Here is a 19,891-nt window from a genome sequence, read left to right on the forward strand (position 1 = left end):
TGGTAGCAAAGCTACCATTCGAAGTAATTCTCCAAACTATACAGTCTGGGACATCTGCATATATAGGCATCATCTCTATTTGCTCCACCATGTGAGAAAGAAGAGCTTGTAATAAACGTCCAAAAGCCCACCCAATGTTATTAAAAAAATCTTGCACCCTTACAGATGTGTGCTACCCATTTGGGAATAGAGATACTAGTGTAGTATTACTCATCCAGCAATTGTGCCAGAAAAACATCTATCTCATGCCAAGGTGCCACGCAATGTGCGGCTTAGTGGGTGTTACAACTCTTTTCAACCTTTTCCAAGTAGGAGATGCCGAGTAAAAAATAACTATAAGTGATGAATGATTCTCTATACAATATTTGCCAAGTAAGAACTAAGCCCAAATAGAATATTGAGATCAAAACAACCACCAAAGCTTCAAAGAAAAAGTGTCTACCACATCCTATAGTCTTTGAATCCTAGTTCGCCCTCATTTGTTGGAAGGCAAATATTGTTTCTTGGAATCCCATAAGAACCATGCAAAGATGCTCTACAACATTTTCGGTACAGCCTTGGAAGGCCACATAATTTGAAAAAGATAAAGTGGTATAGATGATAGTACTGATCTCAATAGAGTGATTCGGCTCCCATGTGATAGTAGATAGAAGCCCAGCCTGATATCGTGTTCCTTACCTTCATGATAAGGTTGTTATATCAAAAACTGCTCTTAGTCTCCTTAAACAGTGGGACTCCCAAAAAAGTAAGCGACTGCTACTGATAAGTAAACCTAGTCAAGAATACAAGTCTTCTGATCCAAATATCTGGTGCCAGTCTAGGTAATGTAAGACCACTCTTGTCTCCATTCACCAACTAGCCAGAAACTCTTTCATAATGCTTCAAAAGTTCAGGACCCTACTGGTAAACTATTTCTAGCCATTAGCGAATATGATCATGTCATCAGCAAAAAGAAGGTGTGAGACAATAGTGCTGTCTCTAGGCCGATATCGCATACTGCCTGAAACCTCTAAGTAAAAAGGCGAGAGACATAGTCCTCATCAATAATAAACAGAAAAGGTAAGATGGGATCACCCTGTTTGAGCCCTTGTGAGGATGATAAGAAATCACATGGAAGACCATTCAGAAGTAATAAGAACTGACACTCTGAAATGCACTATCTGATCCTATCAATCCACAACTGGTCAAATCTAAACGCCTCCAATATAGAATAAATAAATCTCCAATCCATACGATCGTATGCCTTAGCCATTTCAAGCTTTAGCATAGCATTCTTCCATCGCACTTTACTATCCAGAGTATGGAGGAGCTCCTGATTCAATAACACATTAATCTCCTATAAGACGACCACGGATAAAACCATTCTACAGAGGAAAGGTAATATGGGAAAGCAGTGAGCTCAATTTGGTTTTCAATAGCTTGGTGATCAATTTATTGAACACCATACAAAAGGTAATAGGTCTGAAATCTGTCTATCGACAAGCATTCACCCTCTTTGGCGGTAAATCCACGAGGCAAATGGCCACCCTCAAGGAAATCAATGACTGCATTGTAAACATTCTCTTGTATGATATACCAAAAATGCTGAAAGAATAGGGATGAGAATCTATTTGGGCTTGCAACACTATCGGCTTCAATACTGAAGACCATCTTCAGCACCTCATGAATCAAAAGAAGATGGTTGAGTGGTATATTATCTGCCTCTGTCAGCAGCCTGGGTATGATATCTAGACAGATGAGATCCATGGGCCATTAGGGAGCAGATAATAATAAGTCCTGAAAAAATAATATGGCCGACCTCTAAATGTCATCAGCAGAAGATAAGACCTCTCTTGCCAAAGTCCTGATAGTCAAGATACGAGATCTAGTCCGACATCTCTGATCTATCGCATGAAAGTATCAGGTATTGTGGCCCCCCTCACACATCCAACGTGAACCAACCTTCTATTTCCAAAAGCCTTCCTAATAGATAAAGTCTGGTTCATGATCTGACCATTGGTCCAAGTATAATGATTCCCATAGAAACCAGCATCCTCCAACCCACAATCCAACACAATATCAGAGAAAAGTAGCAGAACCTCAATCATGAGTGCTCTGACCAATGCACTGACCAATGCACTCAACGATCATGTACAATAACATTAAAGTCTTCCCCAACTTGCCAAATATCTTCCATGGAGAGGAAAATGTAATGAAGTCTTGCCTATAAGTCCCTCTTGGTAGCAACATCACATGAGGTATAGACGGTGTTAGATAGATGGGATGTGCCATTCTGGGATCTTCAACTCTAACATGAAGGAACTGGGGATGATCATGAATAACAGTAACAATTGTCCCCACATTCCAAAAAAACCAGATCTTTTTTGGCTCATTCTGAACTCCAGTATCAAAGCATAGATATCGTCGAGTAAACGCAAACCTATGCTGAAGAACAAAATGCTCCAGAATAACCAAGAAATAAACCTGATGAAGCTAAATCAATTTCTTTAGGCGCTTGTGAGTAGCTAAACTAGCTACACTTCTCACATTCCATATGATGGCATCATAGGGACGAGGAAGGGATGAGGTACCGTGTGACTAACTCCTAGTGATTCTCTTGCTCAGATGTGGAGTGTCAGTAGCCCATGGTTGTTTCTTCTGTGTAACTCGGACAAAATCATCATCTTTTGTCCGTCCTGTCATACCAACCAAATTCTCAACAGAAGATCTATGGGATATGCCTTACCAAGAAACCTCAATCTGTAACTTGTTCTATGTATCTGACTGCTCAGAATGCAAAGCAGGAATAGAAGCCTCTATGTTTTACTGACAAAGAGGGAGAACAGTAGTGTTAATAGTTTTCTATGTCCAAACTAAAGATGGACCAATAATTTGTATAGTTCTAATACCCTCATACTCTGAGTCATGTGGTATTAGTGATTCTCGAGCCATAATATCCACAAAGGGATCAAAATATGAATTATAGATGGCCCTAACAACCTTGGAGGAAACCACAGTAGTAACAATTATAGTAGAAGTAGATGGCAATGAAAAGCTGATTAGAGAAGCAACGAAACTGAAAGCTGGCTAAGTTGTATGATCTGTGGGACGTACTAATGAACAACTGACTGAACGTGAGTATACATACCAGGGAGACTAGTACATCATCCATAGTAACAGGTGGAGGAGGTTGTGAAGTAGACTGATTTTGGATGCCCAAATTGCTAGTAAATTGCTATCTACTTTGTTCCCTACGAACTGGAACCAAACGTTTAGGAGACTCAACAAACACCTCCTTACCTTTTTCCTTTTCCTTGGCCTGATCCACAGTAGGCTTAAAAAGGCGATCCTCAACAATAACTTCCACTTGTGGTGGTACGGACGTGTTCCAAAAGAACAGTGCTTAACAATATGCCAAAAGTGCTCACAATAAAAACAATAGTCTGGCTTCTTGTGATATAGGACAATCTACCAGTACCCACCACGTTTCTCCCTTTCAATCCAAATCCTATTAGGGAGCTTATACTCTAAATCAACATCTGTACATACCCGTGCCTCACTAGGTCAGCGTAAATCTGATGTTAACTCATCAATGCGAATTGGAACTTCAATTACTTTAGCTAATGCAAATAAACTGCTCTTGGCCCGAAGGTGAATAGGCAGTAGTGAAAGAAAACCTATACAAGGGCGATAGGGGTCTCATACTATAGGTTGAAACTAGGCATCCATTTAAAAACTTGCATCGAACACCCATCAACATACCAAGTAAGTTTGTGAGAAAGCTGTGAGTAGTTATCCTCATGTGCTAAATGGATTAAAGAATGTGATATATCAATAAGACCTGTTATAAAATCACCATGAAAACCAAATTTCCGACAATTGTCATGTACATTAGCCATGGGAAGTTTGTGCCTATAAGTGTGAACTTGTATGGCTCAAATATGAGCTCTTCATCTTCCTCGATAAAGGAGATACCAGGTTCCCCTATATGCGTGAACGGTTCCTTCTAAACAAACTGGTGATCACTAGAATCCCATGAGGCCAAAAAGGATAGGTGCAAAAATTTTCTTTAGCTCTGCTCTACCTGAGAAATAAATGATTTACCTCAAAGGGCAGCAGTATAAGATTTCTTTCCATTGGCCTATCATATTTGGCCAACCGGTGGTAAATTAGCTTGAGTGGGGGGCCTAGATGTAGAAATTGTCCCTGGGTGCGGGATTCGGGCTTTTAGGATAGGGTGTGGATTACTTTGATCAATCAGATGAATAGAGGCCAGGGGATTGGGATGATCAGCTGTTGGTTTAGTATTCTGATTTTCGTGTAAAAGCATGCTTTCCAACGTCTCATTTTTGTTTAAATTAGAAACCAAGTTCACCAACCCGGGGGTTTTTGGATGTGTTAAGGTCAGTGGTAGAGTCGTAGTAGCCTGATCCTACTTATCTTGCCATTTTGGCACAAGTCCCAATGCAACATTACCATCCAAATTGGGCTCAATAGATATCACCTTAGGGCATTTTGAGGCTTTCTAATCCAATAAAGATGGTCCCATACTTGAAATCCAACCAGAAATGACATAATTTACCAGGGCAACATGTACAAGGTCAAAGGAGGAAGTAGACCTTATAATTGGAGGATCAATTGGGTAATTGGGGCTTGACCTAGTGTTGATGATGTTTGAATTGAATTTTCCATGGTGTAGTTTGTGGAGTGGAGTAGATTTAGACCTTCAATTGGTTGAAAATCTGAGTTTGCGCTCGACCAAGTAGATCATGAGTTCAATCTAGAAATTGGCACGCCGGCGCAGGAAATGGTTTGAAGTAGTTGAACTCACTGTAAAAGAAAATGGCTATAGATTTTGATTTTCAGTTTTGTTTGATGTTATTGACACATCTGTAGGAGCACAATGAGGATCCTGATCGACCTGGAGGATGGGTATGTCATGGGTCACCGAAAATGGAGATTTCAATTGGTTGTTGGTGTTGGACAGCCTACTTTTGCTAGAATTTTTGGCCAAATCCGTCGAATTTATGGCATAAGGTTGTAGGTTATGCAGAGAGAAATGAGGGCTCCAAAATGGTATGTTGGTTCGGTGGCCAACGTGGCCGGAGGTTGGAGTTATGGTGGTCCATAGTTAGCGGCTTCGGGTAGTCGAAAGTACCAAGGACAAATTTTAGTTAGTTCATGGGATAGAATCAAGTTTGATTGGTTTTAGGGCCAATCCAAAACCGAACTGATCAATTTAGTTTAATTTATTATCCAACCGAATCAACCCAAAACTGGGAATAAAACCAAACTATCTTCCGTCAGGTCAGTTCAGTTTATTTGGTTTGGAGCTCTAGAAATTGTTGTTTAGAAGCTTAGAGAGGTTAATTGTGTAATGATTGAGTCGAACCTCAACTAAAACCAGCCAAAATCACCACAATGAAATCACAAGATGAAGATAATTAGCTGGGATATAACAACCCAAGCTTCAACTGTATTGATTGAACCAAAGTGATCACAATAAAGGAAAGAATGAGAGAGATAACAAAGAATTGGGGAAGAAGAAAGAGGTCTAAAATGCTAACAATTTTCCACAAGTTCCCCTTCTTCCTCCATTTAGTTAAGAGAAGAAACGTATTTGTTGCTAGAACATGTTCACATGATTACAATTTAGACTTTAAAACAACGTCATATAGGAATTTGATTGGAAAATTTGTTAAACCCGTTGGCTCTTGTTATTCTTCTTTTCCCATTTGAGCTCTACCTTTGCTATCATTTGTTGCTGATTGTTACATTCCTCCCCTTCAATTGACCTTATCCCCAACGCTTGAAATTGAGGATACTACTTTTGAATGGTTGCAGACTCTTCCCATCTAGCTTCGTCTATGTTAGAATTCTCCCAATGGATTAACCACTGAGTCATAGCCTGGTTATTTCGTTTGATAATACAGGTTTGTGAGACTAGTTTGCCACCTTCTGGCATCAATAGAATAGGTACATCTTTCTTCTGCAGTTTCTTCTTAAGTAATGAAACATGGAAAATGGGGTAAAATTTAGAAGTGGTAATTACAGTTTATAAACCACCTATCCAATCCTTCTGATGATTTGGTAAGGCCTATAGTACCTGGCAGCTAATTTCGAGTTGATTCTCATGACCACAGATTACTGTCTGCAGGGTTGAAATTTCAGATAAAACGATTTTCCTCTTGAAATTCCTTCTCCATCATGTGTGATCAGCATAAAACTTCATTGATACTCTAGCTTGACCCAAATACCCTTTTAACAAAAGGTCCATCTGATGTCTTTCTTGAACTAACTCCTCTACAGCTACCACATTAGTTTGTTGATAAGGTCCCAATGCTAGCTGTGGTGGTTTAATGTCATATAAGGCTTCAAAGGGATGCATCTTAATGGTAGTATGGCAGGTGGTGTTGTACCACCATTAGCTAGAGATAGCCTATTAAACCATTGTATAGGCTGATGAAAGGTGAAACAACTTAGGTACATCTATAAGCATTGGTTGAGCTTTTTTGTTTGCGGGCGGTAAACAGAGTTTAAATGCAGTTCAATGCCCAACAATTTGAGTAGTCCTTGCCAAAACCCACAAGTGAAGACCCTATCTCTATCCGATACCATACTTCGCGGCATTCCATGTAATTTATATATGTTATCTAGAAATATTTTGGCCACAGTATAAGCAGAAAATGGGTGTGACAAGGTAATGAAAGGCCCATATTTAGTGATCCTATCCACCATTACTAGCATTATAGTTTTTTTTCCTTCTGAAGAAAGCAGTCCTTCAATGAAGTCTATGGATATGTGGCTCCAAGAACACTATGGTTCATGCAATTGTCGTAATAGGTCAGGGTAGGGAACATGCTCTTCTTTATATCTTTGGCATATATCGCAATGAAATACTTTCATTTTTACAAGCCAAAAGAAGTGCTATTTATTAGAGTATTTATAGCTAATTAGTGGTTTCCTTGTATAACTTGTATAGAATTGGAAGTTGCTATAAAATTATGGACGTCAATTTTGTATAGCAAACTTCTTTCCTTAATTTTCTCTATAAAAGTCTGTAAAGGAAAACAATACATACCAGGAAGATTCATTGAGCCAATTCTTGTCATGATATCAGAGCTATAGGTCCATTTTCCATCCTGTGGTTGCACTCAATTTACTGCTCATCTTAGTCTGTATTGACGTCTGTAGTTTTCTCTTGTACTTTCGACATCAATTGGTGGTAGGCATCCATAGTTGAGCCTCTGTTAATCCAGGTCGAACGTAGGTGGTCAAATCTCATTTCCTTCCAGTAGTATCTCGTCTTGTTTAAGTGCTATCTGGTTATCTTTGGTTCCTTCTGAAGAGGGATTCCAATCTCTATCGTCTTTGAAGGTTGGGTCTTTGTCACGGCAGGCTAATTTCGGGGCACTTGAGATGGACGTCATTGTATCGATTGAACGAAGAATGGAGATGACGATATTCTCTATTTTGGGCCTCAATTGTTTCTGGTGGAACACGAGCGGCATTTATTTTCTTTGAATTGGGCCAAAATTGGTTTTGTTGGGTTTTGTAGTTTGTGTAAATAATATCAAGTATTGGGCTATTAGTTTGTTTCTCTTCGGCTTTAGTCTTGAGATTTAATTTTGCTGAACTTCTTATAGTGGGCTCATTATTTCAATTATCATTTGGGCTTCAGTTTACGGGTATAATATATTCTTAAGTTGAAAGTCAACTGAGAAAATCGATTTAGTTTGCATTCGCTTCACTGGACAGAATTACTCTTCATAGGCATTTTACTTTAAATTGTTGGTTGAGAGGAAAGGGGATCTACGTGGATACATTGATGGAAGCCTTCTGATACGTTCCAAATGACATTTCAATTAATTTTCCTTACTTATCTTAAATGTGTCATTTTAAATAGTAATATGGCAAGGGTCATTTTCCGTCGAGGATTGGTTCAATTTTTTCAATTGCACCCTAAAAAGTAAAATTAATAATTATATGCGAAATAGATTAAATGGGAGGTTTGGTTTGTTGAACTAAAGACAACGATAAATTCGAAATAGAAAGTACTTAAACTTTGAAAGAAACAAAGTGGTTTTTGATTAAATAAGAGAAAATGTGATTGAGGGGTTTTCGCTACCACGAGAATAATTTTCTTGTCAATTACCACAGTAGATTTTCATTCTCTAGATTAACAACAATTCGAGAATAATTACGAGCTCAATTATTTCAATCTCTTCTTACATGTTAGTCGAATAAAACAAGCTTTTTAATCAATCCTATTCATTAAACAACCTAGAACAAGTTCTCTAGATTTAATTTAACAAATACATTACAACAAAAGAGATGAATTGAATTAAGGGCAAACTCACAAGCTTGATTTACTCACTTAAATGTTAATCCACAAACATTCAATTGAAAATTCTTCATAATCTATCGAAATGTAATTGCTACAAGGTTTTAGAATAAATAGCTATTACGTGCTTAAATCCTAAAATAGCATTTATTGAAACAACCCAATCATTTAATTGTACACCTAAACAATCAAGAATAACAACATTAACATCTAACACAATAGATTAAACACATCAATCAAGAGAACTATAGGGCACAAATTATTTGAAATTCATAACTTGGGTTTAAAAACACCCCCAATCGCAAATATATTTAGTTACCTATGAAATATTCAAAAATAACTAATAATTTCTTACAAAACATTGATGGAAAATATGAAAAGAAAAATTTATTGATAAAGAGAGAAATGGTTGAGAATTCTTCAATATCAATGAGTCTTCTTTTCCAAACTATTGCACTATCACCATGCTCCAATTTTTTCCCCAAAATATCCAAGAAAATCTAGATAAAAAGGAAAAAGTAAAAGAGAAAAGCAAAAGAAAAGAAGAAGAAAATCAACCGGCTCCTAAAACTGGAAGAAGAAATTGGGGTTCCCTCAAACTAGCTATGGTAGTGATTTTAAATTAAAATCTAGGGGAATTTGCAGCCTTAGTCCCTAGGAATTAAGAGAATTAACAAAAAGGGTCCAAGTGACGCCTAGGCTTCACAGATTCTGCTTCCTTCTGCATTCTTTGGCTGGGCGCTACAGAGCCAAGTTTTCAGTTTTAGTTAAAAAAAAATAAAAAAATAAAAAAATAAAAATTTAAATCTTCTTTCAGCAGCGTCTTCAAGTCTCCTCTTCGTTTTCGTTTATATTTGCGTCTTTTCTCGCCTAAATTCCTTCAAGTGGTCATTCACTCTTGGGTTTTCACCTACATAATAAAAACAATTAAATTAAGTAATAAATGCTAATGAAACTCACAAATAACTAAATTTAATGGTCCGAATAAGTGCAAAAATCCGCACTTATCACCTTCCTCCTCCTGATTAGGAAAAGGATAAGTCGAAGTACCTTTCTTTGTAAACCCAAGATTCAAGGATTATAGCTTAGATTATTGGATCTATTGATATTCAGATTGTTTTTAATCTTAGGCCTTACAAGTCTGTTCATACTATATGGGAATTTTTGAAGAAAATCTACACTCAAAACAACAATACCCGATGACTTCAATTGGAATTTGAATTAGCAAATTTTTCTCAGGACAGTTGATCTATTGAAGAGTTTTATTCCGATTTTTCTAATATGTGGGTTGAGTACACGAATATCATCTATGCTTCTATTTCACCTAACGGTTTGGAGGCAGTACAAGCTATTCATCAAGTCACCAAGAGAGATCAATTTCTCATAAAATCCCGAGCTGAATTCGAACCTATTCAATCCAATCTTATGAATCACGAATCTCTTCCCACATTAGATGGCTGTTTAGGTGAGTTACTAAGGGACGAGTGGTGACTTATCACTCGTGCATCATTGGAGCAACAGTAGAATCAAGTAGCACCAGTTCCTGTTGCATATGCTGTTAAAGGAAAAATCAGATCTCGAGTTATATCTAGTGTGCAGTGTTACAGCAAAGGATTTTGGTCAATGGTTCTTCAGTGCCCCAAAAAGGTGTACAATTATTGCAAAAAGACTGGACATGTAATTAAGGAATGCCCTATTCACCCTCCATGCAAGACCAGAGCAGGTTATGTTGCTACTGCCACTTTAGCCTCCAGTTCTATGATGCCAGCTGCTATTATTCAAGTTCTAATCTCTCCTAATCCGATCCAAAATTTCATCACTCTTGAAATGATCCAACAAATGGTCATTTCTACTTTGTCTACTTTAGGTGTCTCAGGTAAGCTACAAACTGTTCTTTCTCCTTAGTTATTAGACGTAGGTGCCTTAATCATATGACCTATTCTTTGTTACTTAATAACCTTAGGCCTTACATTGGACACCCTCCATATACATACTGTAGATGGTAACACTTTTCCTATCTTTATCGTGGGTGATATTTCACCAAATTTGCCTAATGTTCTAGTATATCCAAATTTATTAACTAATAGTATATCTGTTAGTCAACTTGTTGATGACAATCACACTACGTCTTTTTCTTCTTCTATTTGTGTTGTGTAGGATCACGTGTCCTGGAGGACGATCATGATGGGGCCTAAGGATAGACGTCTATTTCCTATCTCACCAAAGCCTAGTTCAATTTTTCTTTTTGTTGGTCATTCTACTACTTTTGAAATATTTCATTGGCGTAAGAAATTAGGACATCCCAATTTTGATCTACTACAATATTTGTTAAGCTCTAATTTGTTTTGTAACAAGGTTCCTGGTTCGATTTAATCTATACATCTTGATTGTGCTTTATGTAAACTTGCTAAGAGTAAAGTTTTACGATTTTCTTCTCATGGTTCACATGCTTCGCATCTTTTTGATATTGTTCATAGCGATGTAAGGGTATTGCACATATGGTGTCTCACGCTTATTATAAATACTTTGTTACTTTTATTGATGATTTTGGTCGCTTCACATAAGTTTATTTTCTTCGTAAAAAAAGTGAGGTATTTTCTATCTTTCAGTCTTTCCTTACCCTTATTGAAAATCAGTTTTCCTCATCCATTAAGATCTTAAGATCTAATTCTGGAGGTGAATATATGTCTAATGAGATTCAAAACGTTCCTACAGACCAAAGGTATTACTTATCAGTGATCTTGTCCTTCTACTCCTCAATCTATTAAGTATGCTTTTCTAGGATATAGTGGCACAAAAAAGGGTATGTATGTTATGATCCTAAGACACATCTCATTAGAATTTCTGGTAATGTTATTTTCTTTGAAAAACAATCTTTCTTCACTTCAGAAACTGTTGTCTCTCCTATTGTGTTCTCTATCTTGCCCAACTTCTCTATCAATTATCCTGATACAAGCCAGGGCTTATTTACACTGACAGGCAAGCTGTGCCAATCACTAATCTCGAGCTCTTTTCTCAGACGTCTTTCTAAGTCTTCTTATCTAAAACCTATGACATTATCCTTCACTAGATGATCACCCACCTCCTATCAGTCTTTGTCATACTTTCGCATTCATCGACCACAATAGCTCTATGTTCGCTATCCTTAACTCGATTTCCATTCATTTATCCTATAGATAGGCTATAGAACAAGTGTTAGAAGCGACGATAAATGTAGAATATGAAATAGACTATGATAAGACATTTGCTCCCATGGCTAAAATGACCACCGTTTATCCCTTGTTATCACTTGCTGTCTTGATCTTAGTTTTTACATCAAATGGATGTAAAGAACGTATTCTTACATGGAGATCTCAACGAAGACATCTATATGCAACTTTCATCTAGTATGCCTACACCAGCTTTTCCTTCATTTTTTATTCAATTTCTTCATGAATCTTTTTCTCGAAAGATCAGAAAAAAAATGGTTTTGGATCTTCCAAATCATTCCGACATTAGCTGTCTATTCTCAGGTTGTACAATAAGAGCATAACTAAAAAACCCATTTTTTTACGATTACGAGGTAAAGATGTGCACTTCTTAAAATATCCTATATACGTAGCCGGGAACAGGGGGAGGGGTCAGATTTATCCTGACGGAAGCAAGGATCCCGATTCATGGATTACTCAGTTCGAGAAATTCATAAAAAATGGCTCAATAGTATGTTAACGAATTGGTCCACTATAGAAACGAGACTTCATAAGTTCACTTTTTTAGGAGGTGTTGCAACAGCAATGGGATAGTTCATACTTTATAACTCAGTACAATTGGCCGAAATGAATTTCTAGACTTGTAGATTTATCGACATCCACCAAGCTACTGCTACATCCATTTTATTAGGAATTGATAATCTTTTAACAATACCTTCTAAGTGATCGCTACGAGATCACCCCTTTCATTCTGGGGTGACGGAGGGATCGTACCATTCGAGCATTTTTTTATTCCTTCAATTGAATCTATATGTAAACTAAAATGATCTTTATATAATCTAAAACAGGCTACTGAAGCATGGTTGAAAAGTTCTGTCGTACTCTTTCGAATTTTTCCTTTTCCCAAAATCAATATGACACATCAGTGTTTATTCACAAAAGCACTGTTGGCATCATTTTCTTATGGGTATATGTGGATGATATTATATCTCTAGCTCTAATCACATCATTATTCAGAAGCTTCAACAGCATCTTCACTCTATTTTTCATATGAAAGACCATGGTTGTCTTACTTATTTTTTTGGCTTAGAGGTTCATTTAGCACCATATGATGCCTTCTTAAATCAACATAAATACATTCAAGACTTGATTGGGTTGGCTAATTTATCTAAAGCCTCCTCAGTTGATACTCAGTTGTAAATTAATGTTAAATACTGAAAAGATGATGACAATATTCTTCCAAATTCTACTCTATACCTGAGGTTGGTAGGGAGTCTCATCTATCTCACCATCATACTTGTAGATATTTCTTTCGCTTTACATATTGTCAACTAATTTATGGATGCTCCTTGTCATCTTCATTTGGTAGTTGTCCACCGTATTATTAGATATCATATTGGGACTCCTCATTGTGGTCTATTCTTTACTAGGAGGACGTCTCTTGAGCTCACCTCTTATAGTGATGTTTATTGAGCTAGTTATCCTGATTATTGTCGATCTTCGACTGGGTGGTGTATCTTTCTAGATGATGCTCATATTTCTTGTAAATATAAGGAACATGATTGCATTTATAGGTCCTTCACTGAGGCTAAATACCAAGCTATGTCAGTTGCGTGGCCTTCTAGTGGAACTTGGAGTTCCCTTCTATACCTCTCCATGGTGACAACACTAGTACTATTCAGATTGTGACTAATCTTGTGCATCATGAACGTACTAAACATATTAAAGTAGATTGTCATTAGATTCGGGACGCATATGATTCCAAGTTCATAGTTCTTCCCCACATTTTCCCTACCCAATAGATCGCAAATATCTTCACCAAATCCTTGCCTCACCTCCATCATGCTTTTCTCATCGAAAAATTGATGCTATTGGAATCACCAGCAAATTTGAGGGGGATATTAGATTATTTATAGCTTATTAGAGGTTTCTATGTATAACTCGTATAGAATTGGTAGTTGCCTTAGAATTAAGAACATTAATTTTGTACAGCGAACTTTTTTCCTTAATTTTCTTTTCAATAGTATATAAAGGAAAGCAATACATACTAGGAAGATTCATTGAACCAACTCTTGTCACTCTTTAGCGCCATAGACACTGGTTTGGATGCCCCCAATGACCTCTATTTTAGGATGGACGGATATTTTGTGTCAGCTTTGCCCTTATTTGTCCCTCTAACCCCACATACAATTTTCTTTTATATTTTAGCAATCCATTCTTGTAGGTATAATACAAAATATCCTCAAGATCAATCAACGGTGCTTCAATTTTTGGTTAAATACCTCATCTCCCGTGTGGCTCTCTATTACCTCTTGTATCCAAGTAGAAATTACATGGAAAATTGTTGCAACCTACATATTTGGTTCTTCCATTCTTGATGGTGCATCAGCTACAATATTATCCATCCCCTTCTTATACTGAATTTCAAAACTAAGCCCAAGTAGTTTGGTTAGCCATTTTTATTTGAAGGAAGTAGTGATCCTTTGCTCCAGTAGATATTTTAGGGACTGATGATCTATTTTGATGACAAAATGGTGTCCCTCCAAGTAATGCATCAATTTTCTTACTATAGTGCCTAAGGTTTTGAACTCATTCTCATTTATAGATATCCCTAGTTCTTCATTGCGAATGCTTTTACTCATGCAAGCAGGCCCGATCCTGGGCCGAGGCGAATGAGGCCTGCGCCTCAGGCCCAAGATCTTAGGGGGCCTCATTTTGGCCCCTTTTTCTTTTATAGTTCATCCGGACCAAATGAAATGCCCAATCCAATAACTAAACCAATCCCAACCCAACAATCCATTTAGATAAATCAAATCCAATCCATTGACCTAAATTCCCAAATAATTCATCTGAAAATTCATATCAAATGCCTTCGACTTTCATGACTGTGACTCCACCGTCACTCCTCTCTCCACAGTGACACAGTCCGGTGAGTGATGTGAGTAACAGTGACGGTGAGTCCACCACGAATCTTATCTGCCTTGGCCCTTCTTCTGGCTTCTGCTGCCGACTTCGCTGCTCGCCTCCGCAACCTGCAGGTCCACTGACCACAGAAATCCCCTTCCCTCCACTACACTGGCACGCAGAGCCCGTACTTGCTGGTTGCTGCAACTGCAAAGTCTGCAAGGCTATGAGATTTTACAATTTTTTAATTTTATTTTGTTTTCTCGTTCTATTTCTCACCTCCACGGCTCCACTGTGATAAGATTGATATAATCTTTCCCCTTTACTTCCAATATCTTGTGTTCATACTATTTTCCAAAGACTAAAAGAGTACAGATATAAGAGACTTTAAACTTTTAAGGCCACACTCGTTCTACTATAATGGAATCAAAATCGGGAAAAATTTAGATATACTTCTAAATTGTTCCATTTCTTCCAATGACAAGAAAATGATAAATGAAAGATGCACTTTTCTAAACTTCTACAGGTACCTAAAATTTGCTTCACTTTCTACAGTTAAAATTTTGGTAAATAGATGCTGGATTCCTGTCTTTCTGAGGATCAGACCAATCATATGGAAAGAATCATACAATAAATAAGATAGTATCAAAAGGTTCTTGAAAAAACAATCAAAATGATTGGAAAGTTAAGTTTCATAGAAAAGATAGAGGAAACAACATAAAAATAGACGTCGCTTATCAAAGTGTTCCTCAAGGATGAGGGAAGTGGGTGGTACTTTAGGGCAATTCTACATACTCAGTCTATGAACCGAAATTAAAGATATCTACCAAATTCCAGAATGATTATAACAATTATATATTAAAGGTGAATCTATGGATATTATGTTCTCCATGGAAATCTAAAGTAATCTTTAGCGACGCAAAGATATGAATTTGTAGAGAAATTTTTTTCACCCTTCAATCATGAAAATAAAAAATCAACAAAGAATTTTTTTAAGGGGGACAAGAATAAAATGATGAAACTAAATATCGATCAAAGAAAGAGATTTAGCAGGTCAATAATGATAAGCTGCATGAAGACTGAAATCTATAATTTCTATTGAGATAATAGTTAATTAAATAAGAAACAAATGGTTAACAAATCATTTCCTATTTTCCAAAAACAAATGCATCCAAACTACAAAATTAAAATGGCCTAATGTGGTTGCAAAGATTTGATTTCATTGTATTTTTGGGTTGACGTAACATTAAAATGAACCGCACAGAGTGGCAAAATAGAATCCATGTAATCAACCCCATATTTATTAAGGTTCACTCTGCCATTGTTGTTGTTGATGCGAAAGTAATTAGTATTCTATTTCTAAGTTGACTGATTTTTTTTTTTTGTAAGTATATATTTTTGTCAAATAAGAAATTTTTTAAAGCCACCACAGCCCAAACCAAGTACAAGCATGGAATTTAGAGATTGCTAGAACAAAAAATATCTTGAAAGCACAATGGTCCAGCTGTAGATTAGTGATATGCAGCTAAATATTAATTGACGTGTTTTTTTCCTCATTAATTTCTTGGTGAAAAGCACTTGTTCATCTCTCTAGCATTATGTTTCCTCTAGTTTCTGTAGATAGATTCAATATCTTGTTTTTACAGCCTGCTCGACTCCCCTAAGTTTTCAGTAGCTTAAATTCATCCAAAATATTTGTTTTTTTATTGACTTTTTTCCTTGTCTAATCTGGTTAAGCTTGTGGTTCTCTGATCTAGTAACATCCATGTTTTAACTAAATTGAAGTTTTATAATTCATCAAATACTAGTTATTTCTTTCATTTTAATCCATCCTATACTTGTTATTTCCTTACATGTTTCTTTTTGCTATGCTAGAGCATCGTTGACACAATTCAAAAATTGAGATCAACTTACCACCAGTTCAGAAAATGGGATCATTCTTAAGGGTGTAATTCCACAATTTTCATCAAAATTTCACTTATCAAGTAAGCAATGGCTTACCCTAAGTTGTTATTGAAGAAATTGGAAATGCTTGAAGCCTTGTCGGCTTATATAATTGCAGCCTGGTCGGCTTATATGATTGCTTATTGTAGGATAAACAATTGCACAGGCGCACGTAATAACTATATTGGAAACTATAAATGTGAGATGATTGAGTTATTTTGTAATTGTCTTTTAGGCTAATCATTGGACATTATTATGCCTCCTAAATACGAGTTTGGTGCTCAAAAGAGGAAAAGAAAATGAAATAAAATTGTATTAATTCAAAGTCAAGCAGGGGATAGTAGCAAGAACTTCAAAAGTGACAATGTGAATGCGTTGAATGAGGAAAAGGATGAAAAAGTGAGTCAACCTACCGATGTTAACGAAGTAGATGATAAGGAAGAGGAATTGATGAAGCTCGCCTCTAATAATGAAGAAGATGATAAGGAAGAAAAGGGTTGCTTTTCTCTAAATTTGGATGATCTCGGGAATTGGAAAATTATTGATCAAAGAACAAGGGATTACTTAGTTGAAAGGGATCCAAAAAGAGTTGATGACATCTCGTTTCCGAAAGACTATACAAATAGACATTTCAATTCTTCACAATATAAGTGATTGCTACCAAATGGGAACAAAGTTTATAGAATATGGCTAGTATATTCAGTGTCTATGGACATGATCTTCTGCTTTTGTTGCAAATTGTTTAAAACACCAATAAATGTGACAAAAGTTGGCCAACTAGGTAATGATGGGTTAAAAGATTAGCATAATTTGCATCGGTCTATTAAAAGTCATGAAGGAAATGAAGAGCATTTATGTTGCATGACTAGTAGGATTGAATTGGAAAATAGGTTTTGATCAAAAACTACAATTGATAAAAGCGTTGAATTGTTGATTAATGCCGAAAGAGAACATTGGAGACATGTATTAACAAGGATAATCGCTATTGTTAAAAGACTTGCAAAAAACACATTGCCATTTCGAGGAGATGATGAGAGGCTACATGTTGAGAACAATGGCCTATTTTTACAAATTGTTGAAATGGTTGGTGAATGTGATCCAGTAATGCAAGAGCACCTTCGGCGGGCTAAAGCAAGAGAGATTCAATATACGTATATTGGCAAAAAAATTCAAAATGAGTTGATACAGTTGTTGACTAATCAGGTGAGAAGTTTAATTGTCAAGAAAGTTAAAGATGCAAAATATTTCGTAGTTATGCTTGATTGTATTCCAGATGCAAGTCAGGAGGAGCAAATGTTTTTAATTGTACGATTTGTAGATGATTCGACAAACTTACCTACAGTTCAAGAACATTGGCTAGAATTTTTGAAGGTAGATGATACAACAGGACTTGGACTTACAATCGAGCTTCAAAAGGCTTTGATAAAAATTGATTTCGATATTGATGACATTAGAGGGCAAGGGTATCACAACGTATCTAACATGAGCAGGAAGTACAAAGGTGTGCAAAGAAGAGTCCATGAAATGAATCCCTGAGCTTTCTATACTCCATGTGTCGTTCAAGTCTAAATCTAGCATTATGTGATATGGTGAACTGTTGTTCCAAAGCTGTATCCTTCTTCGGATTGATACAACGCATCTACACATTGTTTTCCTCTTCTACCAAGCGATGGAAAATTTTCAAAGGTAATGTACAAGGGTTGACAGTGAAGCCATTGTCACAAACACGTTGGGAAAGTCATGTTGAAAGTGTGAAGACTATAATGGAGCAAACTGCACAGATAAGAGATGCATTACTTGATTTAGCAGAAAGTAATGAAGATCCTAAAGTGAAGAGTGAAGCCGAGTCATTAGCAACACATGAACTTCAAAATTTTGAGTTTTTGTTTGGCATGATAATCTGGTACAGATTGTTGCATGCTATTAATATTGTGAGTAAATTTCTTCAAACCGAATCCATGGATATTGATCATGCTATTGACCTCTTGCAAGGACTTATTTCATTTCTTGAAGAATATAGAGAAATTGGATTTGCTATTGCCAAAGATAAAGCGACAAAAAAGGCAAGCGAAATGGGAATTGAAGCTGTATTTACAGAAAAAACGCATAATTCGAAGAAAAAAACAATTTGATGAAAGTGGTAGTGATGAGGTAAAGCAATCAGCAGAAGAATCTTTTAGAGTTGAGCACTTTATTTTTATAATTGATCAAGCTCTATCTTCTCTGAGGACCTGATTTGAACAATTCAAACAATATGATGACACATTTGGATTTTTGTTTAGTTTGAAGAGGTTAAAGGGTGCAACTTTTTTAAGTTTGTTGAACTCTTATTTGAATCTTGAGAAATATCTTCAACATAATGGGCGTTCAGATATCAGTGGGGATGATTTATGTTCGGAGTTACAAGTCTTGAGGTGTTATATACCAAGTGAAGCAACAAAAGCAATTGAAGTGCTACAATATTTGAAGACATTGAATGTTTGTTTTCCAAATACTTATATTGCTTACCAAATTTTGTTAACCATACCGGTTACAGTTGCATCTGCGGAAAGAAGTTTCTCGAAGTTAAAGTTGATCAAGACCTATCTCCGATCAACTGTGTCGCAAGAAAGATTAAACGGGTTGACTATATTATCAATAGAAAAAGAAATGGTTGAGCAGCTAAGTTACTCAGATTTGATTGATATTTTTGCCTCTAAAACTGCAAGACGAATAGTGATTAACTAATTGTTTGAAATTTTTGGTTTGATGGTTTATAATATAAATCGTTTCTATAATATATTTCGTTGTTATTTTAATGTTAGTTTTTTAAGTTAGCAATGAGTCACATAATACACCTTTGAATTTTGTCGCTGGGGCCTACTTTTCATCATTCGCCTCAGGCCCCATCAGACACAGGACCGGCTCTGCATGCAAGTAATAGGTCTCCTGCCTTTCATTAAAAATGCTCACATTCATCCATGGCAAGCATCTTTCTAAACATAACCACATAATGTTGCTGCTGGAATGAAATGAAGCCTTAGAAAAGAATTTTCCCACTTGAAAGGCCCAGATGGTAAAACTGGCATTTTTTGAAGGGAAGAAAGCTACTCTCTTTTGCAGCAGAGTGAGCAACCCTGGTATCAATGTCCTTAGGCTAGGGAAAGAATATTTCCTCGTCTTTTCTCTCTTCTATTTTGAATTTGCCATGAAAAAGCATATGAGATCTAGGATTTCCACCCTATCCTACACCTGAGAATGGCTTCATTCTGCCCGATCAAAATTTGGTAATGCCAATATTGGAATGTTGCGTATTGCTGCTTTCAACTTTCGAAATGCTATTTTTTCATCCTTTCCCTAGCTGAAATAATCCTTTTTAAGTATATCAGTTGGAGATCTAGCTGGAATCCTATATCTTTTTACAAACTTCCTATAGTATCCTGTCAAACCAACGAATCTCCTCAACTATTTCACATTACTGGGTTTGGGCCATTGTTGTATAGCACTCACCTTCCGAAGGCTGGCTGATACTCTTCTTGCTAATGTTATGTAG

At 36.5% G+C, this 19,891-nt stretch overlaps 1 protein-coding gene across 1 annotated transcript; it reads left to right on the forward strand.

Moving 5' to 3' along the window:
- The first annotated feature begins 16,407 nt into the window (after positions 1–16,407).
- Positions 16,408–19,891, forward strand: LOC111404742 (52 kDa repressor of the inhibitor of the protein kinase-like). Its single transcript, XM_023033508.1, has 5 exons — positions 16,408–16,531; positions 16,694–16,855; positions 17,462–17,860; positions 17,968–18,446; positions 19,775–19,891. Exons 1-5 carry the CDS (start codon positions 16,408–16,410, stop codon positions 19,889–19,891), a joined length of 1,281 nt encoding a protein of 426 aa, XP_022889276.1.

The sequence above is a fragment of the Olea europaea genome, chromosome 1 (assembly GCF_002742605.1).
Source record: "Olea europaea var. sylvestris chromosome 1, O_europaea_v1, whole genome shotgun sequence".
In the NCBI taxonomy this organism is placed as follows: domain Eukaryota; kingdom Viridiplantae; phylum Streptophyta; class Magnoliopsida; order Lamiales; family Oleaceae; genus Olea; species Olea europaea.